Source organism: Pleurodeles waltl, chromosome 5, assembly GCF_031143425.1.
Source record: "Pleurodeles waltl isolate 20211129_DDA chromosome 5, aPleWal1.hap1.20221129, whole genome shotgun sequence".
Taxonomy (NCBI): Eukaryota; Metazoa; Chordata; class Amphibia; order Caudata; family Salamandridae; genus Pleurodeles; species Pleurodeles waltl.
Window position 1 is genome coordinate 1,800,105,238 of NC_090444.1, and position 16,826 is coordinate 1,800,122,063.

The 16,826-nt window shown below is 48.6% G+C and overlaps 1 protein-coding gene across 2 annotated transcripts in view; it reads right to left on the reverse strand.

Moving 5' to 3' along the window:
* LOC138296807 (exportin-5-like) overlaps positions 1–16,826 on the reverse strand; it is a 1,394,731-nt gene that overhangs the window by 1,317,992 nt on the left and 59,913 nt on the right. For both annotated transcript variants that reach the window (XM_069236253.1, XM_069236252.1), the window contains exons 3-4: positions 7,687–7,759; positions 6,654–6,791 (exon numbers count right to left, since the gene is read on the reverse strand). In XM_069236253.1, coding sequence (XP_069092354.1) covers positions 6,654–6,791; positions 7,687–7,759 — 211 coding nt within the window. The remainder of the gene's footprint in view (positions 1–6,653; positions 6,792–7,686; positions 7,760–16,826) is intronic.

Sequence of the window (16,826 nt, forward strand, 5' to 3'; positions counted from 1 at the left end):
GCAGGGTCTTTTCCAGCCGTCGGGAAAGTAGAGTTCAGGCAGTCGCGGTCAGGGGGAGCCTCGGGATTCCCTCTGCAGGCGTCGCTGTGGGGGCTCAGGGGGGACAACTTTGGTCTCGGAGTCGCCGGAGGGTCCTCCCTGATTTGTTGGTTCTCCACCAGTCGAGTCGGGGTCGCCGGGTGCAGTGTTGCAAGTCTCACGCTTCTTGCGGGGAGTTGCAGGGGTCTTTAAATCTGCTCCTCTGTAACAAAGTTTCAGTTCTTTTGGAGCAGTGCCGCTGTCCTCAGGAGTTTCTTGTCTTTCTTGAAGCAGGGCAGTCCTCTGAGGATTCAGAGGTCGCTGGTCCTTGAGAAAGCGTCGCTGGAGCAGGTTTCTTTAGAAGGCAGGAGACAGGCCGGTAGGACTGGGGCCAAAGCAGTTGGTGTCTTCTTTGTTCTTCTGCAGGGGTTTTCAGCTCAGCAGTCTTCTTCTTCGTTAAGTTTCAGGAATCTAAATTCTTAGGTTCAGGGGAGCCCTTAAATACTAAATTTAAGGGCGTGTTTAGGTCTGGGGGGTTAGTAGCCCTGAGGGTGGGTACACCCTCCTTGTGCCTCCTCCCAAGGGGAGGGGGGTCACATTCCTATCCCTATTGGGGGAATCCTCCTTCTACAAGATGGAGGATTTCTAAAAGTCAGAGTCACCTCAGCTCAGGTCACATTAGGGGCTGTCCTGACTGGCCAGTGACTCCTCCTTGTTTTTCTCATTATCTCTCCTGGACTTGCCGCCAAAAGTGGGGGCTGGGTCCAGGAGGCGGGCATCTCCACTAGCTGGAGTGCCCTGGGGCATTGTAACACGAAGCTTGAGCCTTTGAAGCTCACTGCTAGGTGTTACAGTTCCTGCAGGGGGGAGGTGTGAAGCACCTCCACCCAGAGCAGGCTTTGTTTCTGTCATCAGAGAGCACAAAGGCTCTCACCGCATGGGGTCAGAAACTCGTCTCTCAGCAGCAGGCTGGCAGAGACCAGTCAGTCCTGCACTGAACAATTGGGTAAAATACAGGGGGTATGTCTAAGATGCCCTCTGTGTGCATTTTTTAATAAATCCAACACTGGCATCAGTGTGGGTTTATTATTCTGAGAAGTTTGATACTAAACTTCCCAGTATTCAGTGTAGCCATTATGGAGCTGTGGAGTTCGTTTTTGACAGACTCCCAGCCCATATACTCTTATGGCTACCCTGCACTTACAATGTCTAAGGTTTTGCTTAGACACTGTAGGGGCATAGTGCTCATGCACCTATGCCCTCACCTGTGGTATAGTGCACCCTGCCTTAGGGCTGTAAGGCCTGCTAGAGGGGTGACTTACCTATGCCACAGGCAGTGTGAGGTTGGCATGGCACCCTGAGGGGAGTGCCATGTCGACTTAGTCATTTTCTCCCCACCAGCACACACAAGCTGGTAAGCAGTGTGTCTGTGCTGAGTGAGGGGTCCCTAGGGTGGCATAAGACATGCTGCAGCCCCTTGAGACCTTCCCTGGCATCAGGGCCCTTGGTACCAGGGGTACCAGTTACAAGGGACTTACCTAGGTGCCAGGGTTGTGCCAATTGTGGAAACAATGGTACATTTTAGGTGAAAGAACACTGGTGCTGGGGCCTGGTTAGCAGGGTCCCAGCACACTTCTCAGTCAAGTCAGCATCAGTATCAAGCAAAAAGTGGGGGGTAACTGCAACAGGAAGCCATTTCTTTACACTCCTCCTACTTGGTTGGTGTGGTCTTTTCTGTAGATCTTGTAGCCTTCGGGGATGGCAGTGGCGATGTCTGGAGCTGATGAGGCGTTCATCCAGGTTTCCATGATGAAGGCGACGTCCGGAGCTGTGGAGTCCAGGAGGTCCCAGAGTTCGACGGCATGCTTGTGGACAGAGCGCGCGTTGACAAGGATGCACTTGAGGTGGTTGATGGCGCGTGGGCTGGTGGTCGTGGTAGTTGCGTGGTGGAAGATGCGTTTGCAGGAGTTACAGGCGAAGGGTCCATGGGTGCGCTTGGGGTGGGCTTGGAAGCAGGTGTTGGAGCGCCCGGGTTTGAGGGCGTGGAGGGTGGTGGGGTCGTAGCGGGTCAGCAGGGTAGGGGAGGGCTGGGGACCAGGGGTCGTGGCGCAGGGCGCGGGCCAGGCGCAGACAGGCTTGCCTCTGGCGCGCCCGCTGCACAGATGCGCAGCGGCCGCCATAAGAGGGAGGAGGGGGGAGGAGGGGTCAGCTGGGGGCGAATGGGAGCTGGGGGGCGGGGGCGTGCAGGAGGTCGCGGCGGGAAAGCGTGAGGGAAGGGGGGGACAGGTAGAGTGAGAAGAGCTGAGGGGGGGTTAAGGGTGGAGGGGGGTGAGGGTTAGGAGTTTTAGGAGATTAGGGAGAGAGATAGGAGTAGGGTTGAAAAGATAGGGGAGGGGGGTGAGAGGTAGAGTGAGAGGATAGGGAGATAGGTAACAGAGGGGGTGTCGGGACGGGGGGAGAGATAGGGAAATAGATAGATGGAGAGATAGGTGGAGAGATAGAAAAATAGGTAGATAGGAGGAGGGGGTCAGTGAGGGAGTTAGATGGAGAGATAGGTAGAGGAGTGAGGGAGGCAGTTAGCGAAAGGGTAGATGTGGGTGATAGTGAGAGATAGGTGGAGAGATAGAGGGGGGTGAGGCAGGAGGGCAGAGACAGGGGCAGGAAGAGACAGGGGTCGGAGAAGACCGAAGAACAGAAGAAGCGAAGAGCACAGAAGACCGGAAAAACAGAGAAGACCGGAAAAACAGAGAAGACCGGAAAAACAGAGAAGACCGGAAAAACAGAGAAGACCGGAAAAACAGAGAACAGAAGAGAAGAACACAGAAGAACAGAAGAGAAGAACACAGAAGAACAGAAGAAGCGACGAGCACAGAAGACCGGAAGAACAGAAGAGAAGAACACAGAAGACTGGAAGAACACAGAAGAACAGAAGAGAAGAACACAGAAGAACAGAAGAACACAGAAGAGCAGAAGAACACAGAGGAGCAGAAGAACACAGAGGAGCAGAAGAACACAGAGGAGCAGAAGAACACTGTGGAGCAGAAGAACACTGTGGAGCAGAAGAACACTGTGGAGCAGAAGAACACTGTGGAGCAGAAGAACACTGTGGAGCAGAAGAACACAGAGGAGTAGAAGAGAAGAACACAGAAGAACAGAAGAGCACAGAGGAACAGAAGAGAAGAACACAGAAGAAACCGAAGACAAGAACACAGAGGAACGGAAGAACACAGAGGAAGATGCAGGGGACGAAGAAGCAGAAGAGCAGACGAACAGAAGATCAACAAAGAAGATACAGAAGACGAAGAGCAGAAGGCAGAAGACCACAGAGCAAGATGAGGAGGAAGAGAGGCGACAGGAGAGGCTGAGGAGCGCACAGAAGAAGAGAGAAGACGGGGAAAAGAAGAGTACAGAAGAAGATTGCAGAGGAGGAGCGAGGAGGAAGAGACAGAGAGGAGGAAAAGAAGCAGGAGAGAGGGTGAGTAGCGCGGGCAGGGCGAGGGGCTGGGAGGTGGGGGGTACTTACTGTGAGGTGGGTCTCAGGAACCTGGAGGAGATGCAGCGGCAGGGGGAGCGACCTACCCTTGGGTCAAGGGTCGCTCCCAGTGTCGCGCAGCGGCCGCCATAAGAGGGAGGAGGGGTCAGCTGGGGGCGAATGGGAGCTGGGGGGCAGGGGCGTGCAGAAGGTCGCGGCGGGAAAGCGCGAGGGAGGGGGGGGACAGGTAGAGTGAGAAGAGCTGGGGGAGGGGAGTTTGAGGGTGGAGGGGGGTGAGTGTTAGGAGTTTTAGGAGATTAGGGAGAGAGATAGGAGTAGGGTTGAAAAGATAGGGGAGGGGGGTGGTAGAGGCCGGTGAGGGTGAGAGGTAGAGTGAGAGGATAGGGTGGGTGAGGGTGAGAGGTAGAGTGAGAGGATAGGGAGATAGGTAACAGAGGGGGTGTCGGGACGGGGGAGAGATAGGGAAATAGATAGAGAGATAGGTGGAGAGATAGAAAAATAGGTAGATAGGAGGAGGGGGTGAGTGAGGGAGTTAGATGGAGAGATAGGTAGAGGAGTGAGGGAGGCAGGTAGCGAAAGGGTAGATGTGGGTGATAGTGAGAGATAGGTGGAGAGATAGAGGGGGGTGAGGCAGGAGCAGGAGGGCAGAGACAGGGGCGGGAAGAGACAGGGGTCGGAGAAGACCGAAGAACAGAGGAAGCGAAGAGCACAGAAGACCGGAAGAACACAGAGGAACAGAAGAACACAAAAGAACAGAAGAGAAGAACACAGAAGACCGGAAGAACAGAGAAGACCGGAAGAACAGAAGAGAAGAACACAGAAGACCAGAAGAACAGCAGAACACAGAAGAACAGAAGAGAAGAACACAGAAGAGCAGAAGAACACAGAGGAACAGAAGAGTAGAACAGAAGAACACAGAATAACAGAAGAACACAGAAGAACCGAAGAGAAGAGCACAGAAGAACACAGAAGAAACCGAAGAGAAGAACACAGAGGAACAGAAGAACACAGAGGAAGATGCAGGGGACGAAGAAGCAGAAGAGCAGACGAACAGAAGATCAACAAAGAAGATACAGAAGACGAAGAGCAGAAGGCAGAAGACCACAGAGCAAGATGAGGAGGAAGAGAGGAGACGGGAGAGGCTGAGGAGCGCACAGAAGAAGAGAGAAGACAGGGAAAAGAAGAGTACAGAAGAAGATTGCAGAGGAGGAGCGAGGAGGAAGAGACAGAGAGGAGGAAAAGAAGCAGGAGCAGGAGAGAGGGTGAGTAGCGCGGGGCAGGGCGAGGGGCTGGGAGGTGGGGGGTACTTACTGTGAGGTGGGTCTCAGGAACTCAGGAACCTGGAGGAGCTGGAGGAGCTGCAGCGGCAGGGGGAGCGACCTACCCTTGGGTCAAGGGTCGCTACCACTGTCGCGCAGCGGCCGCCATAAGAGGGAGGAGGGGGGGAGGGGTCAGCTGGGGGCGAATGGGAGCTGGGGGGCGGGGGCGTGCAGGAGGTCGCGGCGGGAAAGCGCGAGGGAGGGGGGGACAGGTAGAGTGAGAAGAGCTGGGGGAGGGGGGTTTAAGGGTGGAGGGGGGTGAGTGTTAGGAGTTTTAGGAGATTAGGGAGAGAGATAGGAGTAGGGTTGAAAAGATAGGGGATGGGGGTGGTAGAGGCGGGTGAGGGTGAGAGGTAGAGTGAGAAGATAGGTAGATAGGTAACAGAGGGGGTGTCGGGACGGGGGGGAGAGAAAGGGAAATAGAGAAATAGGTGGAGAGATAGAAAAATAGGTAGATAGGAGGAGGGGGTGAGTGAGGGAGTTAGATGGAGAGATAGGTAGAGGAGTGAGGGAGGCAGGTAGCGAAAGGGTAGATGTGGGTGATAGTGAGAGAGAGGTGGAGAGATAGAGGGGGGTGAGGCAGGAGCAGGAGGGCAGAGACAGGGGCGGGAAGAGACAGGGGTCGTAGAAGACCGAAGAACAGAGGAAGCGAAGAGCACAGAAGACCGGAAGAGCACAGAGGAACAGAAGAACACAGAAGAACAGAAGAACACAGAAGAACAGAAGAGAAGAACACAGGAGACCGGAAGAACACAGAAGAGAAGAACACAGAAGAACAGAAGAGAAGAACACAGAAGACCGGAAGAACACAGAAGAGCAGAAGAACACAGAGGAACAGAAGAGAAGAACACAGAAGAACAGAAGAGCACAGAGGAACAGAAGAGAAGAACACAGAAGAACAGAAGAACACAGAAGAACCGAAGAGAAGAGCACAGAAGAACAGAAGAACACAGAAGAAACCGAAGAAAAGAACAGAGAGGAACAGAAGAACACGGAGGAAGATGCAGGGGACGAAGAAGCAGAAGAGCAGACGAACAGAAGATCAACAAAGAAGATACAGAAGACGAAGAGCAGAAGGCAGAAGACCACAGAGCAAGATGAGGAGGAAGAGAGGCGACAGGAGAGGCTGAGGAGCGCACAGAAGAAGAGAGAAGACGGGGAAAAGAAGAGTACAGAAGAAGATTGCAGAGGAGGAGCGAGGAGGAAGAGACAGAGAGGAGGAAAAGAAGCAGGAGCAGGAGAGAGGGTGAGTAGCGCGGGGCTGGGAGGTGGGGGGTACTTACTGTGAGGTGGGTCTCAGGAACTCAGGAACCTGGAGGAGCTGGAGGAGCGGCAGGGGGAGCGACCTACCCTTGGGTACAGGACTCTCCTTGCCCAATCCAAAGTCACTAAGACGACTTGGGCCTGGTTGTTCTTATCTTTTTGAGAAAGCTGTCCTGGAACCTTTAGGCATTCGTGCTGCATGCTCCTCTGCAAAGGCAAGCCTTCTTTTCCTTGGGAGCACCTGACTCGAAAATCGTTGTCGAAGAAAAACAACTTGCAACGACAGTAGATGACAGAAGCATGCTTATCTAAATTCACATAAGGTATGGACAATAAGTGATTAGATTTAAAAAAAAAAATATAAAAAAAAAGGAGAATAGAAGAAGCTTTTGATGTGTTCTTCAGAAAACACTAGAACTGGCCAGGGATGGCTGGTGAATGTGTGACACGCATGTGGAACAGGCAGGTAGAAATTGTAAATCAAGTATCAGTTTCATTAAAAATCATCCTAATCGAATAGCTTCCATGCACATTGAATGCAATAGAGAAGTGATTCATACCCCTTTCGATAGAAGAGTCTGCAACTCAGCCAACTGTTCCGACCAATTTTTTATCCCTTCTTTTTTTATTATTTCCACCATAATACGAGCATAGCCATTTTTAATGCAAACCTCTTCTTCTAAACCAGGTTTCAATCCCTAAGAAAAGAGAATGAAATACAGTTAAGGAGATTATAAGGATGAGGTGGAGAAAATAATACACAGGTGAGGAGAAGACTAAGAAACACCATTCTTCACTACATCAAAAGATAGCCATGTTTACTGGGCCTTTTTACTAAAGCAAAGCACTTAAAAGCTATTGCACCCTGAAAACAAATTATGTCTTTCTCCAGTGATGCTCTAAGCACAATAGTTCAGAGATTCTAAAAGATTTTGCAGTTGTAAACCCAGTGATTCACAAAATCACTTTGTTTACCCCCAAAAAAATCTCCTTTCCTAATGTATAAAACCACATTTGCAAGTCAGAAATGTTTTCCAGATACGCTAAATTCACTCAGCAACCTCTACCAAACTGCAATCTGGAAAGGGTATTTCTTTTGAATTGTGGTTTGATATGGCATGTATTAATTGTTTGCAACAGCAATTCCACTTGTAAACTACTGATCAGTTGCTGACTCCCACGCTGGAGTGGTAACTGATTCGCAAAGGTGAAGGTACCCCCTTGGACTGCTTTCCCTTGGTGAAATGAGTTGGCAGCTTCTGGGAGAATAGGTAGTGGTCTAGGAGCCTGTAAGAAGCGCGGGCTGCTTTTATTTTCCCTGCAATCATAGGGAAAGTTATGGTTTGTTGTCCCTTGCAGGCCACGTTCACTGTGTTTGCAGCCAATCACACGTGGTATCACAAATTGTGACCTGTGTAATGACTATTAATTAGACAGGCCATTCTATGGCCCTCGTGGGATCATTATTTAGCAAAATTACCTATTAGTACATTGGTCATTTCGCAAAATCAAATTTGCAATCCTTTTTTGAGAATTAAATCTTTATACATCTGGCCCAATGTTTTCAAAGTCATACCCCTGTAGAGTACTCACAGTGGATATTAGCTGCATAACCCTCTCCTTCAGGAAAAGTCTTTCTTTTTGTGGAATTGTGTCCCAGCGGTGCCTGGAAAATAAACAATCATTTAAAATCTTATGCATAACTGGTCATAAGGAACGCAGAAATATGACAAAAGGGGGGTAAATAACACACATCTAGGCATTGTAAATGTGAAGGCTTTGCCAATACAATCTTTAATGACCTTCACTCTAATTTCAGGCAGCGACTGATACCAGTCACCTCAGCATGACCCTATAAAACAGATACACTGGGCCTACGCAAGTTTTGGAAGCTGGCTCTCTATATGATGCACTAAAAGAAGTACACCGTGCAGAGAGTACAGTGGATCCCCAATTGGTTTGCAGAGGCAAAAGTAGATAGGACTAATGCTATATTTTGTACTAGTGAGGGCAAGCAGTTAGGCATGTCAGAGGGTAGTGCAAAACATTTGTTGTACTCACAGAGGCAATAAAAGATACTCACAAAGAACAAAATCAGAGACCAATTTAGAAAAATAACACTTATTTTTATATATACTTTAAACCCAAGAACTTAATTTCAGTTAAGTACCTTTTCAAGCATAAATACTTTTTCAATTTAAAAAAATCGACACTAATCACAATTTCAGAGTTCTTCAGTGCTAACCTACGGAGGAAAACAATGTTAAGCAAAACACACAGTTAACAACGACTTACAAGGCCAATCTCAAAGTTAAGGCAAATACTGGGAACTGATCGAAACCACAACAGCAGGTCACTCCGAACAGCACTGTGGCGGCCAAGTGCCGAGGTGGAGCAAGACGTCAGGTTCCCAATAGATTTCTAAGGGAATTGGTCCTCATGAAGACAGGCTGCAGGCTCTGGCTAGGAAGCCAGTCAGGGACAACAAACACGTAGGTTGCAGACTTGAGGTGTTCGGGGACGTAGGTGCACCTTTGGTCCTTTTCACCAGTGCTCAGGGGCAATGGATGCATGGGGTGTCCTTAGGCATCGGGTACAGAGGGGGCCTGTGTGTTGAGGCTGCAGGCGGTATGGGGAGCCCAGCAGGGGTGACACAAGGGTGGGCTAGAGCTCAGGTGAGGCTGGGGGACGTCTTTAGCACTGGTGATCCACCTCAGATTGGGTTGTGGGTGAAGGGTGCAGTGGCTGCTGGAAGTGCCGGTTTTTCTTCTCACCACAAGCCTGTGAGAGAGGGGACCTGCGTGCAGAGGCTGCAGGCAACTTGGAGTCCAAAAGGGGTCACATTCAGGTGGAATCAGACTCTGGACAGCTGGGGAACTTTGCTGGCACTGCTGGTTGGCTTCACCTCGGGTTGTGGAAGTCAGGTGCAGAGTCTTCGCTGTTTCAGAGGCTGCAGATTCCTTTCTTGAGACTTTCTTGCAGAGCAGATCCGCTGCTCATGGCAGTCTGTCTTTGTGGTAGACAGGCTGTCTTCCTGGGTTTCTTGGAAGCTCAGCTGCACGACGAGTTGTCTTTTTGGGTAGAGTCTATAGAGTCTGTTGAGATCAGCGGGTAGGCTGGTGGAGCTGGTACCAAGTCACAATCGTCTCCGCCATCTGGAGAGACCTGGGTCGCATTGCAAAGGCGGCTAGGCCTTTGAAGTTTCTCAGACTGGAATGTCAATCATGCCTGGGTGAGGTGCTAATATCCCTCTCCAGAGCAGGCTTTTGCCTCTGGCCCTCGGGAGTACTGGCTGGCATCAGTGAGGGTTTATTATTTGAGATATCTGATACCAAACATTCCTATATTCAGAGAAACCATCATGTAGCTGGGAAACTCTTAGTGACCATTGTTCAGCACATGGACTTAAAATGGCTTTCCTGGCCATTTACTATGTCTGAGAAGCGACAGACATAGCAGGGGTATACCTGCTCGTTCAGATATGCCCCGACATGTAAGATAATGCACCCTGCCTTAGGGCTTTAAGGCCTGCTAGAGGGGCGACTTACATATATTGCATGCGGTGTTTAGGGGACATGGCACACAGGCTGTGTGCCATGTCGTGTTTTCACTTTTTGTCTGCACTAAAACATGCAGCCTGTGATGTGCTTGGTAAGGGGTCTCTTACGGTGGCAAAATTCGTGCTGCAGCCCTTAGGGACCCTCCTTAGTACCCCAAGCCCTCAGTACCAGGGATACCAGGAGTACTGTTTACTAGGATGCACAGTGTGTGCTAATGATCTTGCCAATTGGAAAGGACTACTGAGTAGATCTGGGGAAAAGAGATCTGGCACTTGGGTCCTGGTTAGCAGGAACCCAGTGCCATTGCAGTCGAAATTACACCAGACCCAGGCAAATGTGGGGCGGGAACCCTGTCAAAAGAGGCACTTTCCTACAGCTACTTCTTGCTATTTGATTGTGTGCAAATCCCCGAGAAGCATCCCAGAGCACATCTGCCCATAAATATACTAAAATGAACTTGCATAACCCAGTACTAAGCATTTATGTGTGAAAATGAGATGGGTTGTAGTATTGGCCTGGGCTAATATCAGCACATCCCTATATCCATAAAACTGCTACAATGTACTTCCACAACCCACATTTAGCAGCTGCAACTCCATAATGGAGCCACTGAAAGGGTTCAGAATATAGGTGTGAACCGTGTACACTCTGCAACAGATTTTGTGCACAGCTACACTATGGGAAGGGGAAATAATTTACAGTTTGACCTTCTAAAGTCCAGGGTAATGAGCAGCTCGCTATGACTGCACTTCAAGAAGTACAGGGCAAATAAGTCTATAATAGCTAGCCACATGTAGTGCTCTGGCTTATTCATAAGAGGGAAAGGAAGAGAAGAACGGCAGTGCTGTGGAGCCGGATTGTACAACATTAAAGTCTTTACTGTGAAAGAGGCTGGTCCGCAGCGTGCCTTGTAGGTCTATCGCAGCACAACTGCCGCCGCCTTCTAGTAAACCGGTCCTCGCTGTGAATAGGTCTTGCATGATTTAACTATAAAAAAATAAAATAAAATAAAAAGTATGAAAATGCACACATGCCCCAACTAGTCGTGTGGACATACTGAACTATCAACTAGTTTCAAAACTTTATTTTCAGTTCTTCACAGAGCAGGAACTTTAAGGATAGTTAACTGAATGGAAGCTGAGGAGTAAAACAGCCGAGATAACACACAGATATAATAGAGGAATTTCGAATGAACTGAAAACAGCACTCTAGCACCAAAAAAAAAAAACACACAACACTTTTTGACAAGTTCAACTTTTAAAAACTAATGAACACTAAATAAAGAATGACTCATAATCCAATACTTCAAACATCCACAATATGGGCATACTAGAAGTGGACCCCTCCATGTCACTTCGGTATAGGCGTATGAAGAATTTGCTGCCACCAATGGCAGGCAACTGGAGAAGGTGACAGGGGCACACTTCAATGTGAAAGGATTCACTCTCAACTGAGAGTGCTGAATACCCAGAAAGAACCCGGTCATGCCATTCGAAATGCTCAATTGTGAAGTGCACCCTTTGCGTTGATATCTAGAAGCATTTGATTGCTACAATAAATCTTCCCTTTCTTCTGTGTATGACCATCACTTAACAAAGGCAACAGACAGACTTTCAACTGCAAGTCATTACTGACCACATCCTCTCTGACAAAAGTGAACCCTCCTTGCACCACGAGTCAAGCCACACTTTGTTAATTTAACGAGGCTGCCATAAATGTAACCAATAAATTAACTGTTAGCTCACCATCTGGCAGGTGCTCCCCAAATACGTTCAGAAACACCCTTCAAGCCTCTTCTTCTGACACACAGGCCTCAATATTCAATAACTTGCTCAGTAGAACCCATCAAAACTACAAAACCACAACAATATCAGCCCCACACAAGGACATACTTGTAAGACCTCAGGTCCTGTAACTTTACACATTCTAAGTATGTTGTTCATCACAGAGACAGAGCTAATATCGACTTAGTTAAGCTAATATCCAACAGTTAAACCATCCTTCATAAGAAAATGCCACAAAAGAACAAAGGTGGCATAGCTATCATGTACAAAATGTGGATAGGCACTGATTATTGTACCTCAACCTTTTCCTCTTCCAGGCACCTTTCAATCATGATCATCCCTACATAACAACAACTGACAGTGCTTCCACCCTGCGTATTGCTCCCAGAGTGTATGGAATCATACAACCAATACTGGCAACAGTATTGGGGTATGATTCCGATGTGTTTGATACCGAACATGCCCAGGTTCGGAGTTACCATTATGAAGCTGGACACAGCTAGAGGACCGGTGTCCAGTACACGGGTAAAATGGCTTTCCCGCACTTATGAAGTCCAGTGTAAAGGAGCTGGAGTTCGTAGGGGTACCTCTGCTCATGCAGGGGTGCCCTCACACACAGGTATCTGCACCCTGCCTTCTGGACTAGGAGGCCCTACCATAGGGGTGACTTACACTGACCTGGTGCAGTGACCTGTAGTGAAAGGGTGCATGCGCCTTTCCATGGAGCCTGCAACAGCAAGCCTGCAGACACATTTTGCATGGGCTCCCACGGGTGGCACAATACATTCATCAGTCCATGGGGAACCCCAATTCCCCGGGTACCTTAGTACCATATACTAGGAACTTATATGGGGGCGCCAGTATGCCAATTGGGAGGGGTGACCAAAGTCCCAAAGCAACCAAATTTAGAGGGAGAGAGTAGAATCACTAGTGTCCTGGTTAGCAGGATCCCAGTGAAAACAGTCAAAGCATACTGAGAGCAGGCAAAAAGTGGGGGTAACCATGCCAAAAAGAAGGAACTTTCATATATACTGTATTAAGACATTTATTCTTATTATACATTTTGTGATGGATATCCAGTCTGTCGTTTTACAAGCTCCATAGAATATAATGGAACTTGTAATATAGCGGATGGGATATCTGTCACACCAAGGTCGTAATAAGGCCAAGCCCTAAGCCTCCACCCATCCACATTACAAACCATACCCTAAATTAGTTAATTTGGTTTCACATCTTTCTGGAGACAGACTGAAAACCACTGCTCCATTGTTTCTGGATTTCCTTCAAAAGAGAGTTTCGGAGATAAGATCTCTTCTGCTGAAGATATAAGAGAAGGGGGAGAGCAGGAAAAAGAGGCAGATTAACCACCTCCAAATAATTCCTCAAATGTTTGAAAATATTTCTCCATCCCTTCAGGAGACAAGAAAGTTCTTCACGAATCTGCCCAATGAAATATATGCAGCCAAAAACTGGCAAGAGGTGCGGTGGAGAAGTATTCACCTAGCACACCCTCTATATGGAAATACCTGAAATCCATACTGTAGGAAGCTGGCTCTGTATATACTATATCAAAATAAAATATAGTGTGCACAGAGTCAAGGGGTTCTCCAAGAGGCTCAACAGAGGCTGAAATAGAGAACACTAATGCTCTTTTTTGTGGTAGTGTGTTCGAGAAGTTAGGCTTATCAGAGGGCAGTGTTAAGCATTTGTTGTACGTACACCAACAATAGAAGAAACACACACTCAGTGACTTCACTCCAGACCAATAGGATTTTCTAAAGAAAAATATGTTTTGTTAATTTATTTCTAAAACCACTAGATTCTGTTTGCAGGTAAGTACATAAGCTATAAGGTACTTTGTGTGTATATATCATACATACACATACATACACACACCCACAATCAGGACTTTGAACAGAGTTGACAATGTATACAGTTTTTCTTAAAATGGCAAAAAGCTATTTTAAAAGTGGACAGTGCATTTTTCAATAGTTCCTGGGGGAAGAAAAGATAGTACAGGTTTGCAGGTAAGTATACAACTTACAGTTCTCCTCTCCTGGGTGTACATAGTCCATCGTTGGGGGTTCAAGTTAACCCAAAACACCCACCACCAGCAACACAGGGCTGGGGAGACCCCCGGGGGTCACTCAGACTGCAGCGGGCAAACCATCAGCTAGGCAGGGAGTAGGGCTGCCTGCTGGTCGATGCTGCACCGGGGGCCGGTTTCTTTAAGGCCTGGGGGCTACGGGTGCAGTGGTTCTTCAGGCGTCAGTTATCTTAGCCCAGAGCTCGCAGTTAAGGGGGGGGGTCCTTGGGATTCCCTCTGAAGGCGTCGTCGTGGAGGGGTCAACCCAGGGTGGGCTCTTGCTCACAATAACCTGGGGACCCTTTCTTGCTGGGTAGATCACCTTGACATGGGTCATGGCCATCAGGTGCACAGTGGTCAGGACTCACGCATCTGGAGTGAGGTGAGAGTCCTTACTTGTAGGTTTTTTTTTTTCCCCCCCAGACCGAGCCGCTGTCCTCTGGAGTTCTTGGTCCTTTCGGGTGCAGGGCAGTCCTCTGGAGTTGGCAGGTCGCTAGGCCTGCTGGACGCATCACTGGTCTTCTTGCAGGTTCCCTGAAGCAGGAGACAGGCAGGTAGGGCTGGGGCCAAAGCAGGTGCCTTCCTTCTTCTCTGCTGGGGGTTTCAGCTTAGCAGTCCTTCTTGTAGGTTGCCAGGAAGCTGGTGAGCTGGCTTCGAGAAGGCCCTTAAATCCTAGATTAGGGGTGTGTTAGGGCTCAGAGGGTAGTAGCCGATGGCTACTGACCCTGAGGGTGGCTACACCCTCCTTGTGCCCACTCCCTTCAGAGAGGCCCATTCTTATCCCTATTGGTCCCTGTCCTCCACACAAAGATGGAGGATTCTGCTGGGAGGAGGGTCACCTCAGATTTGGACACATTAGGGGTGGTCATGACCGGGGTGGTCACTCCGTCTTGTTTTCCCTAATTTTCCTGCCGGACTTGTAACCAAAAATGGGGCTTTGTCGGGGGGGGGGGGCATCTCCACTAGCTGGAGTGGCTTGGGGCACTGTAACCCGAGGCTTGAGCCTCTGAGGTTCACTGCCAGGTGTTACAATTCCTGCAGGGGGAGGTGTGAAGCACCTCCACCCAGGACAGGCTTTGTTTCTGACCACAGAGTGCACAAAGGCACTCACCCCATGTGGTCAGAAACTCGTCTGAAAGTGGCAGGCTGGCACAGACCGGTCAGTCCTACACTAGCTGTTGGGCAAACATACAGGGGGCATCTCTAAGATGCCCTCTGTGTGCATTTTTCAATAAATCTCACACTGGCATCAGTGTGAGTTTATTGTGCTGAGAGGTTTGATACCAAACTTCCCAGTACTCAGTGAAGCCATTATTGTGCTGTGGAGTTCACAGTGACAAACACCCAGACCATATACTCAGTATGGCAACACTGCATTTACAAGGTCAACAAATGGACTTACTGTAGGGGCATATTGCTCATGCAGCTATGCCCTCACCTGTGGTATAGTGCACCCTGCCTTAGGACTGTAAGGCCTACTAGAGGGGTGACTTAACTATGCCACAGTCAGTGGTTTGTGGGCATGGCACCCTGAGAGGGATGCTATGTCGACTTTGTCTTTTTCTCCCCACCAGCACACACAAGCTGCAAGGCAGTGTGCATGTGCTAAGTGAGGGATCCCCTAGGGTGGCACAATACATGCTGCAGCCATTATAGACCTTCCCTGGCCACAGGGCCCTTGGTACCATGGGTACCTTTTACAAGGGACTCAACTGTGTGCCAGGACTGTGCCACTTGTGGGAACAAAGGTACAGTTTTAGGGAAAGAGCACTGGTGCTGGGGCCTGGTTAGCAGGGTCCAAGCACACTTTCAATCAAAGTTGGCATTAACATTTGCCAAAATGTGTGTTTGGGAAAGGGGGGAGCATGGGGGGGGGGGGGGGGGGAACCATGCCAACAGTGGCACTTTCCTACACATACACAGAAAGGACGAATCACAGGTTGATGAGAAAGAGGGAAGGTGGTGCATTGTCAAATGGACCATCTGTGGGATCCTTATCACCTGACCAGATGGGTGCCATCTCTGCTGTTTCACCAAAACAGCAAGACATGGTCACTTCCTGTGGCAAATGTCATATGCAAGTTGCACTAAAAAAATGTCATCTGTTGCCCAGTTTATAGATGCTGTCAACAAGCATAATTGTTCATTGTTTTTCCACCTCACAATTTCTCTTTAAACACAAGTAGATATCTGAGAAGCAAACGTAGAATATATTTAACTTTACATTACAATAGATTATATACTTTAAGCAAGTTGGTAGCTACATAAGTGGTTATGTCAGTGTGCAACTGTCTGAGTGCTGGTGTATAAATGGGTATACAAGTGCCTAAGGGTGGGTTACTGGGTGTGTAAGTGGATATGTGAGAGTGTATCAGTGTCTCTGTAGGTGTGTCACTGGATGTGTAAGTAGCTGTGTGGGTGTGTGACTAGGTGTGTTGGTGGGCGTTTGGGTGTGTTACTGTTTATTGAATTGCGGGTGTCATTGGATGTGTAAGTGCCTTTGTCGCTGTCTGACTGGGTGTGTGACAGGCTGTATGGCTTTGTAAATAGGTATGCAAGTGGTTGTATGGATGGATGAGTGACTGTGTATAACTGGGTACATGGATATGTAAGTGTGAGTGTAACTGACTGAGTGCGGAGTACATGAATGGCTGAATAGGTGCGTGAGTGTCTGTTTTTTAGTGCCTGCATTGGTGTGTGACTGACAATGTAAGTGGATGTATAGGTGAGTAAAGGGATGTGCAAATGGTTTTATGGGTGTGTAGCGGATTGTGTCAGTCACTGTCTTTATGAGAGTGCTTTTGTGGGAGTATAACTGGGTGCATAAGCGCAATATAGCATATTATGTATACCATGAGAGGTAATGAGAACATCTGGCAATATTTTGGCATAAGCATGCCCATGTTCAACCTAAATCAGGTCCACTGGAAATTTGAACTGTGTCCAGACATTGGGGACCAGAGTTCATCACGAAGAACCAGAGACTTTACAGGTTGGGGCTCAAATTGTTTGGGTGGTGGAATTTGGGATACATGTTTTTTCAGAGGATGTTCCGAAGTATTTTTAGGGGCGACATCTTTTATGCTGACCTTTGTACCAGAGCGGACTTAAAGAAGAGTGAAGTCTGGAGCCGTATGGCTGAAGCTGTCCATTTCAGCCCTCGGAAAATCTACTCGCCCAGCCGCTATTGAGAGTCTTCGCGTCTTTTTTTATTTTTTTATATCAGGTCAAGCTGTTTTTAGAACCTACTCGCCCATTCTAGCAAGTTGACAAAGAACAGGTGTTCTGTTCAGTCCAAAAGTG